Source organism: Microcaecilia unicolor, chromosome 3 (genome assembly GCF_901765095.1).
Source record: "Microcaecilia unicolor chromosome 3, aMicUni1.1, whole genome shotgun sequence".
Classification (NCBI taxonomy): Eukaryota; Metazoa; Chordata; class Amphibia; order Gymnophiona; family Siphonopidae; genus Microcaecilia; species Microcaecilia unicolor.
In genome coordinates, this window is record NC_044033.1 from 261,333,872 (window position 1) to 261,356,904 (window position 23,033).

Consider the following 23,033-nt stretch of genomic DNA (forward strand, 5'->3'; position numbering starts at 1 on the left):
GCATTCTAAAGTGTAGGTGCCACAACACTGAAACAAGATCATCTAGTAGAGTACATGCAAATATGTAAAAACTGTATGAACACATTTGTATGTAAAATGTAGGTATGTGTAGGTGTTCCTAGGAGCATAGTTTTGGCAGAGGCAGAGTGGCACTGTATGCTGCATGTGTTTTATAAAATACTCAGATACATATGTAAAATACTTTCACCATTTTCAGAGCAGGTGTAAATTTGCATGCCATTGAGCACATAGAGGGGCATAATCAAACAGGGACGACCATCTCTAAGGGCGTCCATCTCTAAGGACGTTCCGCCAAAGAGGCGGGGAAACCCTTATTATTGAAACAAGATGGACGTCCATCTTTCGTTTCGATAATATGGTCGGGAACACCATAGGCGCCCGATATAAGAGGCTTGGACAGGCTAAGCCTCCCCTGCTGTGCTCTGAGAGGTTTAAATTGTTGATTTCCTCCATCCTCACAGCAGGAGCTGCAGTGAAAGCCCTCTAGCCTTGTGTAACCAATTGTAGAAATTGGTTTATGGTTTGTTTACCTTACTGCTGGGAGAGCAGGGGGAGGGGGGGTTGGCTGGGTTGCCAGGGAGATATTTAACGAGAATGACTTCCTGACCTGCACTGAGAACAGATAGCAGCAGAATCGGACAACCAGACAACAAAGGTAGAAAAGATCATTTTATTTTCATTATAGTGTTTGGAATATATCCACTTTGAGAATCAGGTGCTCAACATTAAAAGTTTATATTTATTTACTTATTTATGGCATTTTATCCCACATTAAACATGAATTAGGGTGTTTTGTGATTCTACATGAGAATTGTGATATTATGATCCCTTGTTTCATATTGTTGACGGTCTGCATTTTCCGTATGGGTGGTATACTAGTGTATTAGGTTCTGCCCAGTGTAATATTTATGGTACAGTAAGGTTCTGAGTGTGTTTTTGGACAAAGTTGTGCATAGTGTTTTGCAGTCGAGCGATTGTGCTTAGAATATGCTTTGAGCAACCACTTTATTCTTTGACATTTGATACATATCTAATTTCTAAATTTAATAAAAGGTATTAATTGTGACTTTTATTTATTTAATTTTTTTTCTGTGTGTTATCAGACAATTATGGATTTAAGCTCCACCCCTGGCCCCACCCCTAACCCCGCCCCCTTTAGCCTCCCCAAACAGTTGGGCCACCGACCGCCTATGGGGGACACCCAAATCTCAACCTTAGAGATGGTCATTCCCAGTTTTCGGCGATAATGGAAACCGAGGACAGCCATCTCAAAAACGACCAAATCCAAGGCATTTGGTCATGGAAGGAGCCAGCATTCGTAGTGCACTGGTCCCCCTCGCATGCCGGACACCAACCGGGCACCCTAGGGGGCACTGCAGTGGACTTCAGAAATTGCTCCCAGGTGCATAACTCCCTTCCCTTCGGTGCTGAGCCCCCCCCTAAAACCCACTCCCTACAACTGTACACCACTACCATAGCCCTTAGGGATGAAGGGGGGCACCTACCTGTGGGTACAGTGGGTTTGTGGTGGGTTTTGGAGGGCTCACATTTACCACCACAAGTGTAATAGTTGGGGGGGGGGGATGCGCCTGGGTCCTGTGAACTGGTCACCCTTCCAGGACCTGGCCAGGGCTGACCCTGCTTAGCTTCCTTCACAAATGTTCACCACCACCAGGCTTGCTTAGCTTCCTTCACAAATGTTCACCAACATCAGGCTTCTTATAAGCAAAGGTTTTATTAGTTGCCATTTAACATCATCTTCATTGCTTATTCCTGCTTTCACTCAAACATTTCTTCTTCAACTTAAACATAGCAAAAAGGCAGTTACTCAGAGTCTTCTAATTAAACCCTTTCCATACTTAAAGCAATGCCTCAAACTTTCACAGTTCAAACAGCCAAACCAAAGTATTTACTTTTTCATTTAAAGACTTTCTCAGCTGGTAGTGCAGCTGTCACCTTTTCAGCAGATAGTTTCAAAAAGTCCACAGAGTTCAGCCAGCACCTTCAAAGGGGATCTTCTTCCTCAAGCTGCCAGGTCCCAGCTTCTTTCTCTTCTCTTTCACTACTCAGGCAGATATAAGGTGGTTAATTAGCTTCTCCACCCCTTCAGGCTCTTCCCCCTAATTCCAGGCAGGATCCAGCCCATAACTACCTACACCTGTTTCCAGCCCAGGACTCTCCTTGCTCCTAGCAACCTCCATCTGGACATTTCCCCCTACTGGCTCCCTCTAGTGACTCATCCTGGACATTTTTCCCATTTCTATGGGAACAGCGCCATCTAGTGGCCTACCCAGGACAGGACAGCCCCTTATTCTTCACAGTCCGCCTGCCTGAAGTGCACTGCACCCACTAAAAATTGCTCCAGGGACCTGCATACTGCTGTGATGGAGCTGGGTATGACATTTGAGGCTGGCATAGAGGCTGGAAAAAAATGTTTTTTCATATTTTTTTGGGTGGGAGGGGGTTGATGACCACTGGGGGGGGAGTAAGGGGAGGTGATCCCCGATTACCTCCGGTGGTCATCTGGTCAGTTCGGGCACCTTTTCGAGGCTTGGTTGTGAAAAAAAAGGGACCAAGTAAAATCGGCCAAATGCTCGTGAGGGACGCCCTTCTTTTTTCCATTATCGGCCGAGGATACCCATCTCTTAAGCACGCCCCTGGTGGTCTAGTGACCTCTTTGGGGCAGGAAAGAGCCCCCTCTTTCCTGCCTGGAGCGCTGCCTTGCCCTTCATCCTTCTCGGTCTTGGCTGGGGATTCAAAATGGCCGCCGAGAGTTGAAGTCTCGCGAGGCCGCTTCAACTCTCGGCGGCCATTTTGAATCCCCAGCCGAGACCGAGAAGGATGCAGGGCAAGGGCAGGCAGTGCTCCGGGCAGGCTCTTTCCTGCCTCGAAGAGGTCACTAGACCACCAAGGCAGATAGTAAGGAAGGGGAGGGGAATATGTGACAAAGGAGAGGGGAGGTGATGGGGGGGGGGGGCAGGGGAGGGGAATATGTGACCGGGGGGAGAGAGGAAGGGAGGGGAGGGGAATTTGTGACAGGGGGCGGGATGAGGATCCGAAAGGGACGTGGTGTGGGCGGGGCAGGGGGGCGTGACATGTGTCCTCTTTTTCAGAGGACAAAATATGGTAACCCTATGTGTTCCTCATGTGTGACCTAGGCCAAGATGGAGTGCTGTGGGAAGAGTATGAGAGAGGGAGAAGAGAGGTCTCTGAATGGGTTGAGTGAGGTTAGAAATGGAATTAATATGGTCAAAGAGAGGCAATAGGAGATGAGGTAGAAGGTAAGAGACAGAATGGCCTTGTAGACAAGGAAGGACAGACAGTGATAGAGCGGGGATGAGAGGGTGAGTACAGAGGATGGAAATGGGGACAGAGTTGATGAAAGATAGCGGGGGGATAGTAGATTGGGAAAGAGAAAGAAAGAGGGGGCAATGGGATTTCTGGAGAGGGGATGAGAAGATGAGAAAAGCTGGTATATAGATGAGAGGTAAGAAGAGGAGACTAAGAATTAGAAGGTGGGAAGGAGAAAGAAGGGTAAAAGTCATATATGGGTGGATATAGAGACAGAGAAGAGAAAGGTGAAAAAAATATATGTAAGAAAAATATTAGTGCCAGACAGATATAAAGGAAGAAGGACAAGAAGAGAGAGAGACAACATGGAAAGGCAAACCTGGGAAAGAATTTAGGTGAAGACTGACGTGAAAAGTGGAATAGTCTGAGAGCAACCCAATTAGAAAAGTGCCTAGACAATAAAGGTGAAGAAGAATAAAACAAATATTTTTATTTAATACTTTTTTAAGGATTGGAATGGGTCTACTTTGGGGAAAATGTACATCTTTTCTATTTTTGTATTTTGCAAAGTACAGGAGAAAATGCATTTCTGTTTCTCTTTCACCAGTATTTTCACTGCATATAGAGTCTAGCTTCCTTGGGGTCTCCATTTCAGTTTTTGTCCACATATTGTTTTGATGTTCTCTAGTCTGTAACTGGTGAGGGTCTGTCCAAGTTCTGAATGTGTGACTGAGTTGAAGGATTCTGCTAGCATGCAGTATCTGTATAGGAATCTGTACCAGCCCAGCTTGTTCTAGTTTCTCAATAACAGATAGATTGGTGCTCTAGGGCCCAGCGTACTATTTATAGCACTGTCTTTTCATAATTGGATTAGGGCTGTTATGGTTTAATAAGTTTTTCCTGTATAGATTTTGAGTGTATTTTTCCAAGTTTTGTGTTATTTTGCAAAGTGTTGCTTGTTTGAAAGCAGGCCCTAAGCACCCAAAATAAAAATGCTCAGGACTAGTGGACTCCACATCCTGTAGAGTCACCACACAAACAAAAACGCATCCGCTTTAAACAAAGTGCCTGGCAGTGGAAAGAGGTGGTGATCGCAATTTGAATATTTTTTGTATGGTGAGTTGTAAGGTGGATAGCTCCACGGTTGGGGAATATGAAGTTTGTGATACAGAACTGGAGCTTTTTATGTACAGAGTCTGACCAATCCTGTAGAGAATCTGGACTTCACTCCCATTCAGAAGAATTTGTCAAAGAATGCCATGCTAATTTTAAAGTGGGGGTGAGAGGAAGAGGGATATGATGTGTGTAAATGTCACTTTGACTTGCCCTCCCCCCCCCCCCCATAACTAGCTTGCCACCCCATATATTTCTGTGTAGAGATGCCACTGATGTCAGTATAGAGTGAGCTGCAGTGACCCAGACAGGAAATTACATGTCTGGATGACTGGCAAATACAGGGCTATAAAAGGATATAATAAAGCGCGTGTAAATGAAAGAATGACAGTTTGGATATTGTTTGGTTTTGAGTTTCAGTAGTGAGCCTGGAGTCCTGCACAAATCCTAAACTCTGAGTTTCATAGATGAATGGAAGAGCTGTCCCTTCAAGATTACCTCATTTTTTTTCCCCATTTGTACTATTCTGTCGTTTCTAGATTTAGTCTGAGTTTATTTCAGCTTAGCCAATTGGAGATCATTCCTAGACATCCATTCAAGTTCTAGTCACTTTGACAGGGTCCTGACCAAGAGGAACTAATAGCTGAATGTTGTCAGCATATAAGTAATATGGTGAACTGACGGGAGCCCTTATAGCAGCTGCAAAATACTAGAAGTCTCCTTGCACCACACCTGGCTTTTTTGAATCTTATTATTTGGGAACAAAGTTTTAGTTGGCAAAAATAGGAAACAGCTATGCTGTATCAAAGCTTACTTTTTTGATGTAAAATCTCTGTTTCACAATTTCTTAGTGTAGCTCGGTGGTTCTCAAATCTGGTCCTGGAGGCACCCCAACCAGTCAGGTTTTTCAGGATATCCACAATGAATATTCATGAGAGAGAACTGCTTGCACTGCCTCCACCTCATGCAAATCCCTCTCATGAATATTCATTGTGGATATCCTGAAAACCTGACTGGCTGGGGTGCCTCCAGGACCAGGTTTGGGAGCCACTGGTATAGCTCATTATGAGGTCCTTTTACTGCAGCAGTAAAGCAGTCAATTAATATAAATTTTGTAGGTGTTAAGGGCTCACACCCTAATCCTGTGTTAATCAGCACGTGGTAATATAGATGCACTAACTGATTTTAGCACGCAGATTAGGAACTTACCACAGGACAGCTCAGCGCACACTAGGGCTTATCACAGCTTAGTGAAAGGACTCCTATAACATATGGCTGTATAGATTTTCAGTTTCATAGTACCTTTCACACAGCTTTATCTGAAAAGTTACACATGTAATAATAATGATAGGAAAGGTGTATCGGTTCAGAGACGTTTATTTTAGGGGAAGGGTTATGATGGAGTGGAGGAAGGATTTACAAACTATTAGTGTATTGTATTATTTTGTTCATCTTGAAACTTTATGTGGATATTATAAGGATCTTTGTGAATTGTTTGAGTGAGGTGAAATATCAAATTTAAAAACTATAAATACAAATAAAGGACTTGGAATCATATGTGTTGGTTCACTGAAAGACAGCATATAACATTGTTTATGATACTGAGTGATTTGATAAATATGGTTTCTCTTATAGCTTGGGGGGAGGGGGGTTAGGTGTGTGTTAGTTCTTTTTCATGTTTCAGCTGTGTTAGCAGTTTCCTGTAATTTAGAGTTATTGATATTCTGTCTGCCCTATGAACACACATACTCTCATGAGATGTACAGAATTATGAGGAGCTTGTGTAAAATTTGACAAGAATAATGTTTGACTTTAAATTCTGATTTTGACCCTTTACTGTAACCAGGCTGCTTATAGAATTTGAAATCCTAAGAGAGCCTGCTTATTCACTCCTGTGCTGTACAAACTCCATCCACTACAGTACATTTCTGCATGAATGGAAGTACCTTCTTAGGGATATCTACTATTGAAAGTAATAGCAATGCTGTCTTCAATTTGAGGCCCTTTTACTAAGCTGCACTAAAAGGAGCTGTGTGTTATGATTAGCGCATGGGTTTCCCCGTACGCTGAGGCCACTTTTAGCGCAGCTGTAATATGGCTGCATTTCCATATTTTCTATTAATGGCCAGGCGCTAATTTTCAAATTTACGTGTGGCCATTAGCACATGAGCCCTTACTGACACCTGTTTAGTAGGTGGAAAGAGCTTGCTCGCTAACCGTGCGCTAATTGGTTGGCACGCCTCGATGTAGCTGTGCTAACTGATTAGCGCTGGGCATGCCTACTCTCTTCCCCTCAAACACTCCCCCGGCATGTTTTAGGGCAGCATGCACAGATGCCTGAACTACCGCAGGGTGCCTGGGCGCACCCCACGGTACTGTATTTTGGAATACACACAGGAAGCACACTTAGTAAAAGGATCCCTTTGTTTCTTCTTTCTCCTCTTAGCTTGACCTTAGTAAAAGCTATTTAAATTCATTAAGAAGGTTTAGGTTTCTTTTTTCAAAATGCCTGTAAATATCACTGTTAAATACTTTTGTGGCTAAGCAGGGAATTTGTCCAGTGAAGTTTCATCAAAATGTCATGAAACCTGTTGTCTAATTAACTATCCAAGGAAACAACAGGGCAAAATCAAAAACAGCGGTATGAAAGGTCCTTTGAGAAATATTTTATTCATTTGAGGTCTATAAAAAAAAGCCTGGCACTGGCTAATGTAACCAAACGGTGTTTACAAACCACTTCACCTCCTTGGTAAAACATGGTCTATGCCAAAAGATGGCAACCTCACACAGCATTTCAGTAATACCGCTAGTTGCATTACTGAAATGCCGTGTGAGGTTGCCATCTTTTGGCACAGACTGCTTTTTAACAAGGAGGTGAAGTGACTTGTAAACACCGCTTGGTTACTTTAGCCTTTGACAAAGCCCTCGCGTGGGTGAAACACGGCCAGTGTTGGGCTTTTTTATAGACCTCACATGAATAAAGTATTTCTCAAAGGACCTTTTCCTTCGTGACCTGCTCCTGTCATACCGCCGTCCAATTAACTGACAGCTGTTAGCACCACTGACAAAGCAAGAAAAGAAAAATCAGTATTAACGTGTTGTGTTGTTTTGAAAACTAATTTTGTTCTGCTTTTGTATTACTAGTAACACTGCAAGTACTGTACAAGCTCAAAACAGCAAAAGTGTTTGAAAAGTACAAAAATAAAGATGATAAACAGAGCACAGATATTGTGGATGAAGATCCCTATGCTATTCAAATGATCTCCTGGTGCCCGGAAAGCAGAATACTGTGTGTAGCTGGAGTGTCGGCACACGTCATCATCTACAAATTTAGCAAACAGGAAATGACGACAGAAATCGTTTCGGTAAGTCTATTTCACTGTTTGTTCGGAGGTGAAGATTTTTGTGTTGTTGTTTGAGAGCTGCCTTTCAGTTTTAGAGTATGCTGGTAAGGCAAGCAATTGATGATCTTCCTTTTTGCATATTATAAATTGACTTCAGTGATTTCTTACAGAAATGAAACTTTTGGATTTCTGATTCACAGTTTCCTTAGTAACATAGTAACTGAGAGCAGATAAAGACCTGAATGGCCCATCCAGTCTGCCCAACAATCACACTCATTATCAATTCATGATTAAACCAACAATGAATGTGATATAAAATACTTGATCATGGTCTTTCTTTGGCATTTCTGGGACATAAGATCGTAGAAGTCTGCCCAGAAAAATAAATGTGGTCCAGATGAGTTCTTCCCTGAATTGTCATTGGACAGTGACAAGCCTGTTAGGTCATGAAGTCTACTGGTGAATGAATCACCCTGAGCTTTGCATTTCATCCTAATGATGGACTTCACCTGTAGGGTGGATTCCACCTTTATTCTTTTGATTATGAGAATTTTGCAGATAAGTGGACTGGGCCTTCAGGTGCAAGCAAAACCTTAGAACTAGTGATGATTTTCATTCCACATCTGTTCCCCACTTAGGGCAAGATTAAGGCATAGGCAAACAAGGTATGTGCCTATGACCCAAATATTTATGAGGAGCCCTCTCAGATGGGTTAATTCAATGGTACCCAAGGCAGATTTTTTCCTGGTAAATCAGATGCTGGCGGGAAAGAGGGGGGGGGGGGAAGAGAGAGAGCAGAGCCACGGCTGCCTGCAGAAGTCTAATTGTTCTCTCCACCCCATGTGCATTGACTCCCAGTTGGCAGATGTCAGCGAGAATAATACTTATTACTTATTACTTACCTGCTACTTCCTCCTCTGCTGATTTTCCTCACAGTGGGGCCTTGTATGTGGGAGTTTTACATATATTCATATTATAATTGGAGTGGAGAACAATGTACTTATTTGCCTAGAGCCCACCAAAGGTTTAATCCTGCTCTGTCCCCACTCAATCATTTACTAAATGCATTCTTCTCATTCCTTCAAAGTTGCACCTCTAATAACCTTGTCTCATATTGCTTCCATTCTTATTATTATCTCCTTTTAAAGAAGCCAACAAAAATATAAAAGGCATTTTCTGTTTACTTTATGATGACTGAAACACACCATAAAAGGTATTTCTTCTCATTTGGCCAAAATGCAATCACCAGCTGGCCAACAGAAACCATAAAAACTGACTGATGGTTTAGTGTAGACCATGACAAATACTGAGCTCCAGGACTCCATGGCACCTTAAACTGTACCCTGTCACTCATAATAACTGTTGTGGGCAGCAATGCCTGGAGAGGGGAGGCTGGTTTAACACTAGTGAATCAGAATGGCAAGTTAGGGTCACTGGGTCTGATGAGTTGAGTTGACAAGCTGAGTGATAAGTGGCTGGGATGTTTGGTGGGACAGACAATCAAATTAATGAGAATGAAGCTGGTTTGAAAAAGACTGGTCGGGAAAATGTGGATTAAGAAGAGAGAGACTGAGAAAAGGTGGGTAGAGGAAAAGAGAAAGACTGATAGGAACTTGAGCCATGATGAAAAGTGAAGTATAAGGCAATTGTGTCAGGCCCAGTTATTAGCATGTTTGCGAGCTGAGGGGGAGAGCCTCTGGCCATGTGCTCCTGCCCGAGTTTTGCAATGATGCATTAAAGGCCTGATTTACAAAGCTTTTTCTTCCATGGACTCAGGATAGTTTTATGAAAGACTTTTTGCTTGTAAAGGCCTTTTTACATGTGTAAAAGACCTCTTAGAACATTATCCCAGGGGTAATAGGATTCATATATAAGGATGTTCTGGGTCTGAATTTGGATGGTGTATGCATGATGGAGTCGTTGTTCAGCATATTTAAACAAGCAGAAGAGGTGAAACTACGCTGAGTGGGCTGGCTGCCAATATTCAGTGGCACTTAACTGGTAGTACTGCTGAATATCAGCTCTGATTGCTGCAATACTGCCTAACAGTGGCATATCCATTCAAGGTGCGTGTATTGCATATGCACCCCTGTCAGTCCTTCTCCTTCCCGCTGCATTTCTCCCTTCCCTTCCTAGCAGCTCTTGCAATTCCCTCCCTCTCCCCAATCCCCACCCCCACCTTCATGCCTTAAAATCACCTCCAGTCTTCACCCGGGCAGCAGTAGTGGCACTCATAGGCTGCCTGCAGCCAACACCGGGGCTTTCACTCTGAAGCACTCCGCCCCTTCTGATGCAACCTCCTGTTTTCTAAAGGGTGGGGCAATTCAGAGAGAGAGAGCCTGGTGGAGGCCACAAGCAGCCTATGAGTGCTACAGGCAAAGATTGAAGGTGATTTTTAAGGTAAGGGGATGGGGGAGCAGCGGCATGAGACACTCCCTGTTTAACGTTCCTGGCTACACCACTGCCAGGATAGAGCCAGCCCTTTATCATAGTGGCAAATCTCGGTCCTCTAACTAGTTAGGTAAGCACATAAAGTTAGGACAGCAAAAAGGCCAAACTAACCAGGCACGGATCTGAATATTGGCTGGCACCAAGTGTCAGCACCAACCCAGATATTCAGTGCTAGATCTCTCAGCTGTGAGCAGCTTAAAAACCTCTTGGTGTCATGGGACCCGTTATGTATAGATTAGTAGTAGTAGTAGTCCTGTATACACATACTTTACACACAAATATTTACACCTGCTCTCAAACAGGCATAAAGATCCACGGCTTCAGTCTAGGCACAACTTCTGCCAGTAATCAGGGCCAGTCTTAGACCGAGGCGGCCGCATAGGGCCTCGCGCTTAAGGGGGCCCCGTGCGGCGCGCCTCAGTTAGCCTCCTCCACTCCATTCTGGCGCTCCAGTATTTAAATTTACCTCGCTCCAACGTCGCAGCAGCTATGTTGCCCGATGTCTCTAAACATTCCCTGCGCTCGTTCGTTCCCTCTCAGTGTCCCGCCATCGAGGAAATGACGTCAGAAGAAGGCGGGGCACTGATTGAACGAGCGAAGGGAAGGCTGGTGGAAAGACGTCAGACAGCGCTTTCACTGACGCTGCGCAGCTGCTTAAATGGAGGTAAATTTAAATACTAGAAGATTTGAGAAGAGGGCGGGCAGGTGGACATGGGAGTGGGAGGGATGGGGAGAGAGGAGCATTGATCGATAGACATGGATGGAAGGACAGGGCCCAGGGAGAGAGGATTAATTGCTGGACATGGAGGGGAGGGAGGAGAATTGCTGGATATGGATAGATGGAGGGGGCAGGGGAGAGAGGAGCATCGATGGACATGGATGGGAGGGCAGGGCCTAGGGGGAGAGAGGAGAAATTGCTGGACATGGAGGGGAGGGAGGAGAATTGCTGGAAATGGATGGATGGAGGAGGGAAGGGGAGAGAGGAGCATTGATGGACAAGGATGGACATGGATGGGAGGGCAGGGCCCAGGGAGAGAGGAGAAATTGCTGGACATGGAGGGGAGGGCAAGGGAGAGAGGAGAATTGCTGGATATGGATGGATATACGTCTAGTAGCGCTTTAGAAATGATTAGTAGTAGTAGCTTTATGGTCTAGGACACCCTAATCAGGATACTCCTGGTTTGTGCGCACAGCACAAGGAAATCCTCAACTGAAGAGCCTCCGATGCTGCAAATCCTCACCCCTAGTGGACCAATAATACTTTCCTGATCAAGACATTGGTGGTGCCAGACACCTAGCAATATGTTGGGATTCACTACTAGGGGATATGCATGAGATAGATTTGCATACCAAAAAGGCAGTGCATGCAGGTCTATCTCATACATGTTCACTGTGGATATCCTGAAAACCCAGTAGGCTTGGTGTGCCCCAAGGGCAGGGTTGAGAAGCACTGGTTTTATGAGGATTTTTCCACACTAAAACTCTTGCTGCATCAGACTTAAAATTACTGCAAGAAAATTGAAAGTAAATTGCTGTGCGAAGGATTGTGTGGTTATTTCATCAGCTTCTGAGTATGCAGTGCCAATAATAAGTCTGGAAAAACCTGTTCAGTTTGACCTGGATGAGTTGGAAATACTACAGGGGAGAGCAGAGGGGCCAAGGCATATTTCTAGGTTTGTTTTAACACTAGGTGCGCCAGCTGTCCTGGTTAGGGACTAGACAATCTGGTTTTGCTGTTTTTCTATATCATAACCAGACATTGTCGTAGCCAGTCGTGTGTCACCTATGGGGCAGGGAGTTTGTGCAGAGCTGCTAATCAGAGCCCTTGTAGCAGGGGCATGGCCAGACGGATGGTTTTGGGTGAGCCTGAGCCCAAGATGAGTGGGCACAGAATTTGAAAACACCCTGCTCCCAAGCTCCACTCTCCATCTCTGTCCTCCAGCCAACCCACAATATTAAATATCTGAGCTGGCGGGGATCCCTAAACTCCACCAGCTGAATATTTCCTCCTCCTTGGGCACACAGCACTCTTCCAGACAGCAGCTGGCAGCATGTATTTCGAGCTGATGATGCCACCAGCAGGCCACACATGCTCAATGCTTGTGCATCAAAAACTGAGCATGTGCAAAGAGGCTAGTGTCATTTAGATAGTTTTTCCTCACCAGGCTGGATTGATTCAAACTCACAAGTGGGTGACATCATTTACACGTAATGCTTGAGCAGAACTGCTGTCATAGAACTCCAAAATAGTGAAAAGTGTTGAGTGTGTGTGACTCCTCCTGTGTTTAGCAGTCTCCTTAATCCCCCAGTTTCATTTTCTCTGCTAGTCTGGATGTGACATCAAAGTGCCATATTCAAGAGATCTTTTCTACCTCTGTGTGTGTTTGTGTGAGACATTATTTGTCATTTTTCTTCTTCCTAAAAAAAAAATATAAAATAAAAAAAATGTAATTTTGTTAGTTTTTAATTGTTTGAAATAAAATCAAAGTTCCACCTTTGCCTGCAATGTGGAAGAAATATTCCGAATTTTGACCCCTTATTCCAGCTGCATCTGGGTTTAGATAATCAGGCTGGCTGGCTGCAGGCATTAGGGAAGGATGTTTCCATTGAGCCTGGAAGAACCATGTAAACCAATTTCAAAATTACTATGACGCAAAGAGACTCCTCCTTTCCCAGGAGAGGCCAACATCATCTGCACAGAGTTAAGCTGACTTAGCTTACTCAGCAGATCCTCCTCAATGGAAGTGGCTTTAAAAATCCAGCCTTAAAGGTAGAGCACCAGGTATCATCAAAATTGGCATGAAACTTCTTGGAAGGTTCCAGGCCCAAAGTGCATGGCAGAGCTAGCTTGTTTAAATAGTGTAAAACTCTTTTCTCCTTAGTTATAAACTGCCAGGAGACATCTCTTGGGGTAAGTGAGCATTATTTTGCTCTGTGCTTTGGTGACTTAAAAATTGTGATAATGGAGAAATTGTAGGTTTTTTAATAAAAACAGTTTGAATCAGGGGCGTATCTGAGGTTCGGCGGTAGGGGGGGCTAGAGTGAGGGGGCACATTATAGCCCTCCCCGGCCGCCGCCCCCCCTACCGCCGTCACCTACCCCCGAGGTCTGCTTCCTCCTGCCGTTTTTTAAAAATATTACTTTAGCTGGCAGGGGACCCCAACCCCCGCCAGCCCAGCCGAGGTCTTCTTTAACTTCTTCATCCTCGTGCTGTGAAAGCTGCATCCTTCCAGTTGGACAGAGTCTGACGTCGCAGCACGTTAACGTCCTGCACGTACAACGTGCTGCGACGTCAGACTCCGTCCAACTGGAAGGATGCAGCTTTCACAGCACGAGGATGAAGAAGTTAAAGAAGACCTCGGCTGGGCTGGCGGGGGTTGGGGTCCCCCGCCAGCTGAAGTAATATTTTAAAAAACCAACAGGAGGAAGCGGACCTCGGGGAAAGGGTTGACTGCGGTAGGCGGGGGAAGGTTAACGGTGGTAGGGGGGGGTCCAGGGAGAAATCTGCGGGGGCCCAGGCCCCTGTGGCCCCATGCAGATACGCCCCTGGTTTGAATTTAAAAAAACTTTATTAATTAGTTTAAATAGTGTAACACCCTTTTCCCCATAGTTGTAAACTTGAACCTCCTGTCAGAGGTTGAAACATAACTGTTATAGGCTACAGCATTAACAGAAACCAACTGGAAGGCACAGTCTTCTTTCCAGCCCACCCTCCCCAACTCCCACCCTCCCTTGGCATATTTCTTAATTTATAGTCAATTATTCCAGTTAAGAAAATATAAGGATGATTTGTCATTAACAGAGTGTTTTCATCTGCAAGTGATTGGCTTTTTTTTTTTTTTTTTTTAATTTTATTTATCATTTTACTTAATTACATTCACATTTATCACATAAATGTAAGGAAATACAGAAATTAATATAAAAAGGAAAACATTTTCTCTCAACAATATATATTTATATTCTCCGAGGACAAGCAGGCTGCTTGTTCTCACTGATGGGTGACGTCCACGGCAGCCCCTCCAATCGGAATCTTCACTAGCAAAGTCCTTTGCTAGCCCTCGCGCGCCCGTGCGCACCGCGCATGCGCGGCCGTCTTCCCGCCCGAAACCGGCTTGAGCCGGCCAGTCTTCTTTTGTCCGCACTCGGTACGGTCGTGTTTTCGCCGTGTTGAGCCCCGGAAAGTCGACCTCGCGCGTCCTTTGTCTTCGACGTGTTGTTTTTTCTTCGGAAAATCTTTCGAAATTGTTGGGAAGTGCTCCGGAAGCCCCCTCGGGTTTCGTTTTCCCCTTCCCGTATTTTCAGACTTTGCCCCGGTAAGTTTTCTTTCGTCGTCGGGGTAGGCCTCTTTTCGGCCTCGGTCGAGATTTTTCTCCCTCAAAGTTTTGGTGCTCATTTTCGTCATTTCGGATTTTGATTTCGCCGGCGTGATTTTTCCGCCCATGACATCGAAGCCTTCCAGCGGCTTCAAGAAGTGCACCCAGTGCGCCCGGGTTATCTCGCTCACTGACAGGCACGCGTCGTGTCTTCAGTGTCTGGGGGCCGAGCACCGCCCTCAGGCCTGTAGTCTGTGTTCCCTTTTGCAAAAGCGGACTCAGGTAGCGAGATTGGCCCAGTGGAACGTTTTGTTCTCAGGCTCTTCGTCGGCATCGGCACCGGGGGTATCGAGTGCATCGACGTCTTCAGCGTCCAGAGCTTCATCCTCGGTCGCCAGTGCATCGAGTGCATCGAGGCATCGGCCCTCTGCATCGGCGCCGAGACATCGGATAGCTGCATCGACGTCGGTGGTACCGGGACCTCGTCTGCTGATGTCGTCGGACGGTGGTGCATCGTCGGGAGTGTAGGTGAGGGCTGTCCATTCCCCTGCTGGTGGCGGTGAGCCTTCGGGTGGGTCTCCCCCTACCCTGAGGGCTCCTGCGGTACAGCCCCCCCGAGACCGACCTCCTTCGGCCTCGGCCCCGAGGAAGCGACGGCTGGATTCTACGTCCTCCTCGTCGGTACCGGGAAGCTCCGGTGACATGCTTCGTTCCAAGAAATCGAAGAAGCATCGTCACCGGTCCCCTTCCCGTGTCGGTACCGAGAGCTCTGGGTCGCCGAGGGAGTCGGCACCCAGTAGGCATCGGCACCGAGAGGACCGCTCACCCTCTGTTCAGGAGGTGTCGATGCGCTCCACTCTGGACAGCCCGGAACAGCCTCCACGCCCGGAACAGGTTCTGACGTCGACGCCTGCATCGACTTCCATGCCTTTCTCCGCAGCCGCTCTGAAAGAGAGCCTCCGGGCCGTTCTCCCAGAGATCCTGGGAGAGCTGTTGCGCCCTACCCCTCCGGTACCGGCGGTGCTTGCGCCGCCGGTACCGTCGAGCGTGGCGCCGGCTGGTCCATCGCCCGAGGTGAGGTCCCCGGCGTCGGTGCCGCGTGCGGTGCCGGCTGCCGTCGCCTCCCAGGAAGGCTCCCCGACTACGTCGGCGGAGGGAGCTTCGCCGATGCGGGCGAGGGAGTCTACCTCTCGACGCCCCCATCGTGGACGTGGCTCCACGGAGTCGAGTCAGGCACGGTTGCAGACACAGGTCCGTGAACTTGTGTCTGACACCGAGGGTGAGGCCTCGTGGGAAGAGGAAGAGGACCCCAGATATTTCTCTGACGAGGAGTCTGAGGGTCTTCTTTCCGATCCCACTCCCTCTCCTGAAAGACAGCTTTCTCCTCCTGAGAGTCTGTCTTTCGCTTCCTTTGTCCGGGAGATGTCTACGGCCATCCCCTTCCCGGTGGTTGTGGAGGACGAGCCCAGGGCTGAAATGTTTGAGCTCCTGGACTATCCTTCTCCACCTACGGAAGCGTCCACTGTTCCCTTGCACCATGTCCTAAAAAAGACATTGCTTGCGAACTGGACAAAACCTTTAACTAATCCCCACATCCCCAAGAAGATCGAGTCCCAGTACCGGATCCATGGGGACCCAGATCTGATGCGCACTCAGTTGCCTCATGATTCTGGAGTTGTGGATCTGGCCCTAAAGAAGGCTAAGAGTTCTAGGGAGCATGCTTCGGCGCCCCCGGGCAAGGACTCTAGAACCTTAGACTCCTTTGGGAGGAAGGCCTACCATTCTTCTATGCTCGTGGCCAAAATTCAGTCTTACCAGCTCTACACGAGCATACACATGTGGAACAATGTGCGGCAGTTGGCGGGCTTGGTTGATGCTCTCCCCCCTGAGCAAGCCAAGCCTTTTCAGGAGGTGGTCAGGCAGCTGAAGGCGTTCAGAAAATTCCTGGCCAGAGGGGTGTATGACACCTTTGATGTTGCGTCCAGGGCCGCTGCTCAAGGTGTGGTGATGCGCAGGCTCTCATGGCTGCGTGCCTCCGACCTGGAGAATAGAATCCAGCAGCGGATTGCGGACTCGCCTTGCCGTGCGGATAACATTTTTGGAGAGAAAGTCGAGCAGGTGGTAGAGCAGCTCCACCAGCGGGACACCGCATTCGACAAGTTCTCCCGCCGGCAGCCTTCAGCCTCTACCTCTACAGGTAGAAGATTTTTTGGGGGAAGGAAGACTGTTCCCTACTCTTCTGGCAAATGTAGGTACAATCCTCCTTCTCGACAGCCTGCGGCCCAGGCTAAGCCCCAGCGCGCTCGCTCTCGTCAGCAGCGTGCGACTCAGCAAGGCCCCTCGGCTCCCCAGCAAAAGCAAGGGGCGAGCTTTTGACTGGCTCCAGCAGAGCATAGCCGACATCCAAGTGTCAGTGCCGGGCGACCTGCCAGTCAGAGGGAGGTTGAAAGCTTTTCACCAAAGGTGGCCTCTCATAACCTCCGATCAGTGGGTTCTCCAAATAGTCCGGCAAGGATACACCCTCAATTTGGCCTCGAAACCTCCAAATTGTCCACCGGGAGCTCAGTCTTACAGCTTCCAGCACAAGCAGGTACTTGCAGAGGAACTCTCCGCCCTTCTCAGCGCCAATGCGGTCGAGCCCGTGCCATACGGGCAAGAAGGGCTGGGATTCTATTCCAGGTACTTCCTTGTGGAAAAGAAAACAGGGGGGATGCGTCCCATCCTAGACCTAAGGGCCCTGAACAAATATCTCGTAAAAGAAAAGTTCAGGATGCTTTCCCTGGGCACCCTACTTCCCATGATTCAGGAAAACGATTGGCTATGCTCTCTGGACTTGAAGGATGCCTACACACACATCCCGATACTGCCAGCTCACAGACAGTATCTGCGATTTCAGCTGGGCACACGTCACTTCCAGTACTGTGTGCTACCCTTTGGGCTCGCCTCTGCGCCCAGGGTGTTCACAAAGTGCTTGGCTGTAGTAGCAGCAGCACTTCGCAGGCTGGGGGTGCACGTGTTCCCATATCTCGACGATTGGCTGGTGAAGAACACGTCCGAGGCAGGAGGCAGGAGCCCTGCAGTCCATGCAGATGACTATTCGCCTCCTGGAGCTACTGGGGTTTGTGATAAATTACCCAAAGTCCCATCTTCTCCCGGCACAGAGACTCGAATTCATAGGAGCTCTGCTGGATTCTCGGACGGCTCGCGCCTATCTCCCAGAGGCGAGAGCCAACAACTTGTTGTCCCTCGTCTCGCGGGTGCGAGCGTCCCAGCAGATCACAGCTCGGCAGATGTTGAGATTGCTGGGCCACATGGCCTCCACAGTTCATGTGACTCCCATGGCCCGCCTTCACATGAGATCGGCCCAATGGACCCTAGCTTCCCAGTGGTTTCAGGCTGCTGGGGATCTAGAAGACGTGATCCACCTGTCCACGAGTTTTCTCGAATCCCTGTATTGGTGGACGATTTGGTCCAATTTGACTCTGGGACGTCCTTTCCAAATTCCTCAGCCACAAAAAGTGCTGACCACGGATGCGTCTCTCCTGGGATGGGGAGCTCATGTCGATGGGCTCCACACCCAAGGAAGCTGGTCCCGCCAGGAACGCGATCTACAGATCAATCTTCTGGAGTTGCGAGCGATCTGGAACGCTCTGAAGGCTTTCAGAGATCGGCTGTCCCACCAAATTATCCAAATTCAGACAGACAACCAGGTTGCCATGTACTACGTCAACAAGCAGGGGGGCACCGGATCTCGCCCCCTGTGTCAGGAAGCCGTCAGCATGTGGCTCTGGGCTCACCGTCACGGCATGGTGCTCCAAGCCACATATCTGGCAGGCGTAAACAACAGTCTGGCCGACAGACTGAGCAGGATTATGCAACCTCACGAGTGGTCGCTCAACTCCCGAGTGGTGCGCCAGATCTTCCAAGTGTGGGGCACCCCCTTGGTGGATCTCTTCGCATCTCGAGCAAACCACAAAGTCCCTCAGTTCTGTTCCAGGCTTCAGGCCCACGGCAGACTGGCATCGGATGCCTTCCTCCTGGATTGGGGGGAGGGCCTGCTGTATGCTTATCCTCCCATTCCTCTGGTGGGGAAAACTTTGTTGAAACTCAAGCAAGACCGAGGCACCATGATTCTGATTGCTCCTTTTTGGCCGCGTCAGATCTGGTTCCCTCTTCTTCTGGAGTTATCCTCCGAAGAACCGTGGAGATTGGAGTGTTTTCCGACCCTCATCACGCAGGACGAAGGGGCTCTTCTGCATCCCAGCCTCCGGTCCCTGGCTCTCACGGCCTGGATGTTGAGAGCGTAGACTTTGCCTCTGTGGGTCTGTCAGAGGGTGTCTCCCGCATCTTGCTTGCTTCCAGGAAAGATTCCACTAAGAGGAGTTATTTCTTTCTATGGAGGAGGTTTGCCGTCTGGTGTGACAGCAAGGCCCTAGATCCTCGTTCTTGTCCTACACAGACCCTGCTTGAATACCTTCTGCACTTGTCTGAGTCTGGTCTCAAGACCAACTCTGTAAGGGTTCACCTTAGTGCAATCAGTGCATACCATTACCATGTGGAAGGTAAGCTGATCTCGGGACAGCCTTTAGTTGTTCGCTTCATGAGAGGTTTGCTTTTGTCAAAGCCCCCTGTCAAGCCTCCTACAGTGTCATGGGATCTCAATGTCGTTCTCACCCAGCTGATGAAACCTCCTTTTGAGCCACTGAACTCCTGCCATCTGAAGTACTTGACCTGGAAGGTCATTTTCTTGGTGGCAGTTACTTCAGCTCGTAGAGTCAGTGAGCTTCAGGCCCTGGTAGCCCAGGCCCCTTACACCAAATTTCATCATAACAGAGTAGTCCTCCGCACTCACCCTAAGTTCTTGCCAAAGGTCGTGTCGGAGTTCCATCTGAACCAGTCAATTGTCTTGCCAACATTCTTTCCCCGTCCTCATTCCTGCCCTGCTGAACGTCAGCTGCACACATTGGACTGCAAGAGAGCATTGGCCTTCTATCTGGAGCGGACACAGCCCAACAGACAGTCCGCCCAATTGTTTGTTTCTTTTGATCCCAATAGGAGGGGAGTGGCTGTGGGGAAACGCACCATTTCCAATTGGCTAGCAGATTGCATTTCCTTCACTTACGCCCAGGCGGGGCTGGCTCTTGAGGGTCATGTCACGGCTCATAATGTTAGAGCCATGGCTGCGTCGGTAGCCCACTTGAAGTCAGCCTCCATTGAAGAAATTTGCAAAGCTGCGACGTAGTCTTCGGTCCACACATTCACATCTCATTACTGCCTGCAGCAGGATACCCGACGCGACAGTCGGTTCGGGCAGTCAGTTCTTCAGAACCTGTTTGGGCTTTAGGATCCAACTCCACCCCCCGAGGGCCCTGTTTGTTCTGTTCCAGGCTGCACTCTCAGTTAGTTGGTAAATTTTTTAGGTCAATCTCAGTTATGTCCTCGCCGTTGCGAGGCCCAATTGACCATGGTTGTTGTTTTGAGTGAGCCTGGGGGCTAGGGATACCCCATCAGTGAGAACAAGCAGCCTGCTTGTCCTCGGAGAAAGCGAATGCTACATACCTGTAGAAGGTATTCTCCGAGGACAGCAGGCTGATTGTTCTCACAAACCCGCCCGCCTCCCCTTTGGAGTTGTGTCTTCCCTTCTCTTGTTTTGCTACATATGAGACTGGCCGGCTCAAGCCGGTTTCGGGCGGGAAGACGGCCGCGCATGCGTGGTGCGCGCGGGCACGCGAGGGCTAGCAAAGGACTTTGCTAGTGAAGATTCCGATTGGAGGGGCTGCCGTGGACGTCACCCATCAGTGAGAACAATCAGCCTGCTGTCCTCGGAGAATACCTTCTACAGGTATGTAGCATTCGCTTAATTGTCCACAATTGGAAGATCCAAGATCAGGAAAACAATCTTAAAGAAAATAAGAAAAACTCAAAATGGTTAATCTTACACTTCACATTTTCTGAGGGAGGAAGGTTAATCTGTTATTGCAGCCGGTACAGTGGTAACTGAAAGAAGTTGCTGCAGAGCATTCTTCATCTGTTTCCACAAACTCTTCTAATTTCTTAGGTTCAAACAAATAAGTAATAAGGAAATAAAACACTACAAGGGAATCGCGCTAGGAAGGTCCCACCTAGGGCAATGATTCCTGGCTTAAAAGCCAAGACTTCACATTTCCCAGTCTGCGATTCCCTTGATGTGTCAGGAAATATATGCATCTTTGAACCAAAAAAAAACTATCAACCATGTATCGGAAATACAATTTCAAAACATTGTTCCTATCTAAATCAAAGACGAAAGTCACTAATAATATAACTCTATCTATAACTTCTGAATTTTCCAAAATGTCGGTTAAACTTACATCTCTTTTCTCTGATAAAGAAGATTTTAAAGGAAATATAATTTTAGTCACCAGTAGATGGCTATCAGAAGGTATTAGCAAAGTATCAGAGAAATATTTCTTCAAGAATTCAGTAGCTGATATATAGGATATTATAGGTAAATTTATCATTCTCAAGTTTTTTTCCCTTAATTGGTTCTCCAGAAATTCCAATTTTTACAAGAAAGATAACTATTCTTCATTACCAAATTGTCTGATTTTCATAGAGAAGCCATTTCCGTAATCAAAGTCTCTATTTTATATCTTGGACTTCCACTTTGTTAGATAGGTATTAATATAAATTCTTTAACTCACATAGAGGCATATTTTCAAAGCACTTTGGGAGGCTAAGTTCCATAGGTTTCTATGGAACTTTGGGAGGCTAAGTGCTTTGAAAATAAGCCTCATAGTGAAAAATTTTAAACATCTGAAGAAGAGAGTTATTCACATTCTGCTGCAGTTCCTATAGTACGTCCATTATGACATTATTGGCTTCACCAAGTCCAATTTCTCCACAGAAACCGTTCCAGATATCTTCGGGGGAAGAGCTCACTCTCCAATCCCCCAGTTGGTTTATTGTCCGAGTCGATGCTGCGCCAGGACCTCCTCAGGTCATGTGAAAATCCTAACCCACTTCGGGCATTTCCATTATTGACCTCCATAGCGAAGCAATACTGTTTCCGGGTCTTGGAGGGGTCATGCCAACAGGGGGACTCAAAGTCACTCCCTCTCCACTAAGACTCGGCAATAAAGCCTTGCTGTTCCCCAAAGCAGGAACCGATATCCCCGACGCCATGACCCCGAATCTCTTCAAAATAGACTGAGAAGTGGTGGGAACAACAGCCATGTTCGAGGAGGACAACACCATGGCTTTGCCTTTTCTCTTCCCCATTCTCTGGGGAGCGCGCCTTCTTCTTCAGGCATTCTGGTGTAAAACGGGAACTCAACTAGCGTACGTCCTCCCTCAACGCCATCTTGGATCCTCCAGGTTGGGACACTCTTTGTCTGGTTTCTCCTCAGAGGCCTGTCTGATATGGGTAACCCTACAGCATAGCCCTCTGAGTCATTGAAAGACGGAAGCCCTTCCACCACTTACAAGGTGGTGTCCCTTCGGAGGGCTGCAAGTGATTGGCTTTATCAAATTTGTATTTACTGAGAAGCAAATACCAAATAAATCATACAGTAAGCTATGTAATCTTAAGGCTCTTTATATTAGTCTATTATCCCTAGAACCTTAACACATTTTAATTAATTAAACAACTCACCAATTCTACGATGCAGGCAGCAGTCCAGCAGCGCTATCCAGTCTTTTGCATTGAGTGTCACTTGTATGATTATCTCCCAGTTGGTGAGAAGTTATATGTGTGTGCTCAGTGCAAAGATCTCCTAGCTCTCAGAGAATTAGACCAGTCTCTTGAGGCTAGAGTGTCAGACTTGGAGGAGCTGAGGCAGACAGAGAAGTATATAGAGGAGACCTACAGGGACATCATAGAGAGGTCCCACCTCCAGTCTGGCAGCTCCTGTGCTGCCTTGGAGGAGGGAGGTCACCTAAAATGAGAGCATCACCCAGGTAATGCAGGAAGTAATCCTCTAGCCAGGACCTGCCTTCCAGGGGATGCAGTATCCTCTTCCACAGAGAGTGTGTTTCCAGAAGTTTCTGCCCAGGAGGGAAGGGTTAGGACAGCTGTTCTATTAGGTGGTTCGATCATTAGGCATGTAGATAACTGGGTGGCTGGTGACGTGAGGATCGCTTGGTCACTTACCTGCCTGGTTCGAAGGTGATGGATCTCATGCATCACCTAGATAAGATTTTGAACTGTGCTGGGGAGGAGCCAGCTGTCTTGGAATATGTGGGTACCAATGACATAGGAAATTGTGGGAGAGAGGTTCTGGAAGCAAAATTTAGGCTCTTAGGTGGAAAATTGAAATCCAGAACTTCCAGGGTGGCATTTTCAGAAATACTGTCCATTCCATGCGCATGGCCCAGGAGGCAGGCAGAGCTCTGAAGTCTCAATGTGTGGTTGAGACGATGGTGCAGGGATGATGGATTTAGATTTGTTAGGAACTGGGCAACATTCTGAGAAAGGAGGAGTTTGTTCTGAAAGGATAGACTCCATCTTAAGTGGAATGGA

The 23,033-nt window shown here is 47.3% G+C and overlaps 1 protein-coding gene across 1 annotated transcript in view; it reads left to right on the plus strand.

The window, feature by feature from the left end:
- STXBP5 (syntaxin binding protein 5) overlaps window positions 1-23,033 on the plus strand; it is a 789,999-nt gene that overhangs the window by 586,073 nt on the left and 180,893 nt on the right. Inside the window, exon 14 of the mRNA XM_030194976.1 lies at window positions 7,570-7,790. Within this exon, the coding sequence (XP_030050836.1) occupies window positions 7,570-7,790 (221 nt within the window). The remainder of the gene's footprint in view (window positions 1-7,569; window positions 7,791-23,033) is intronic.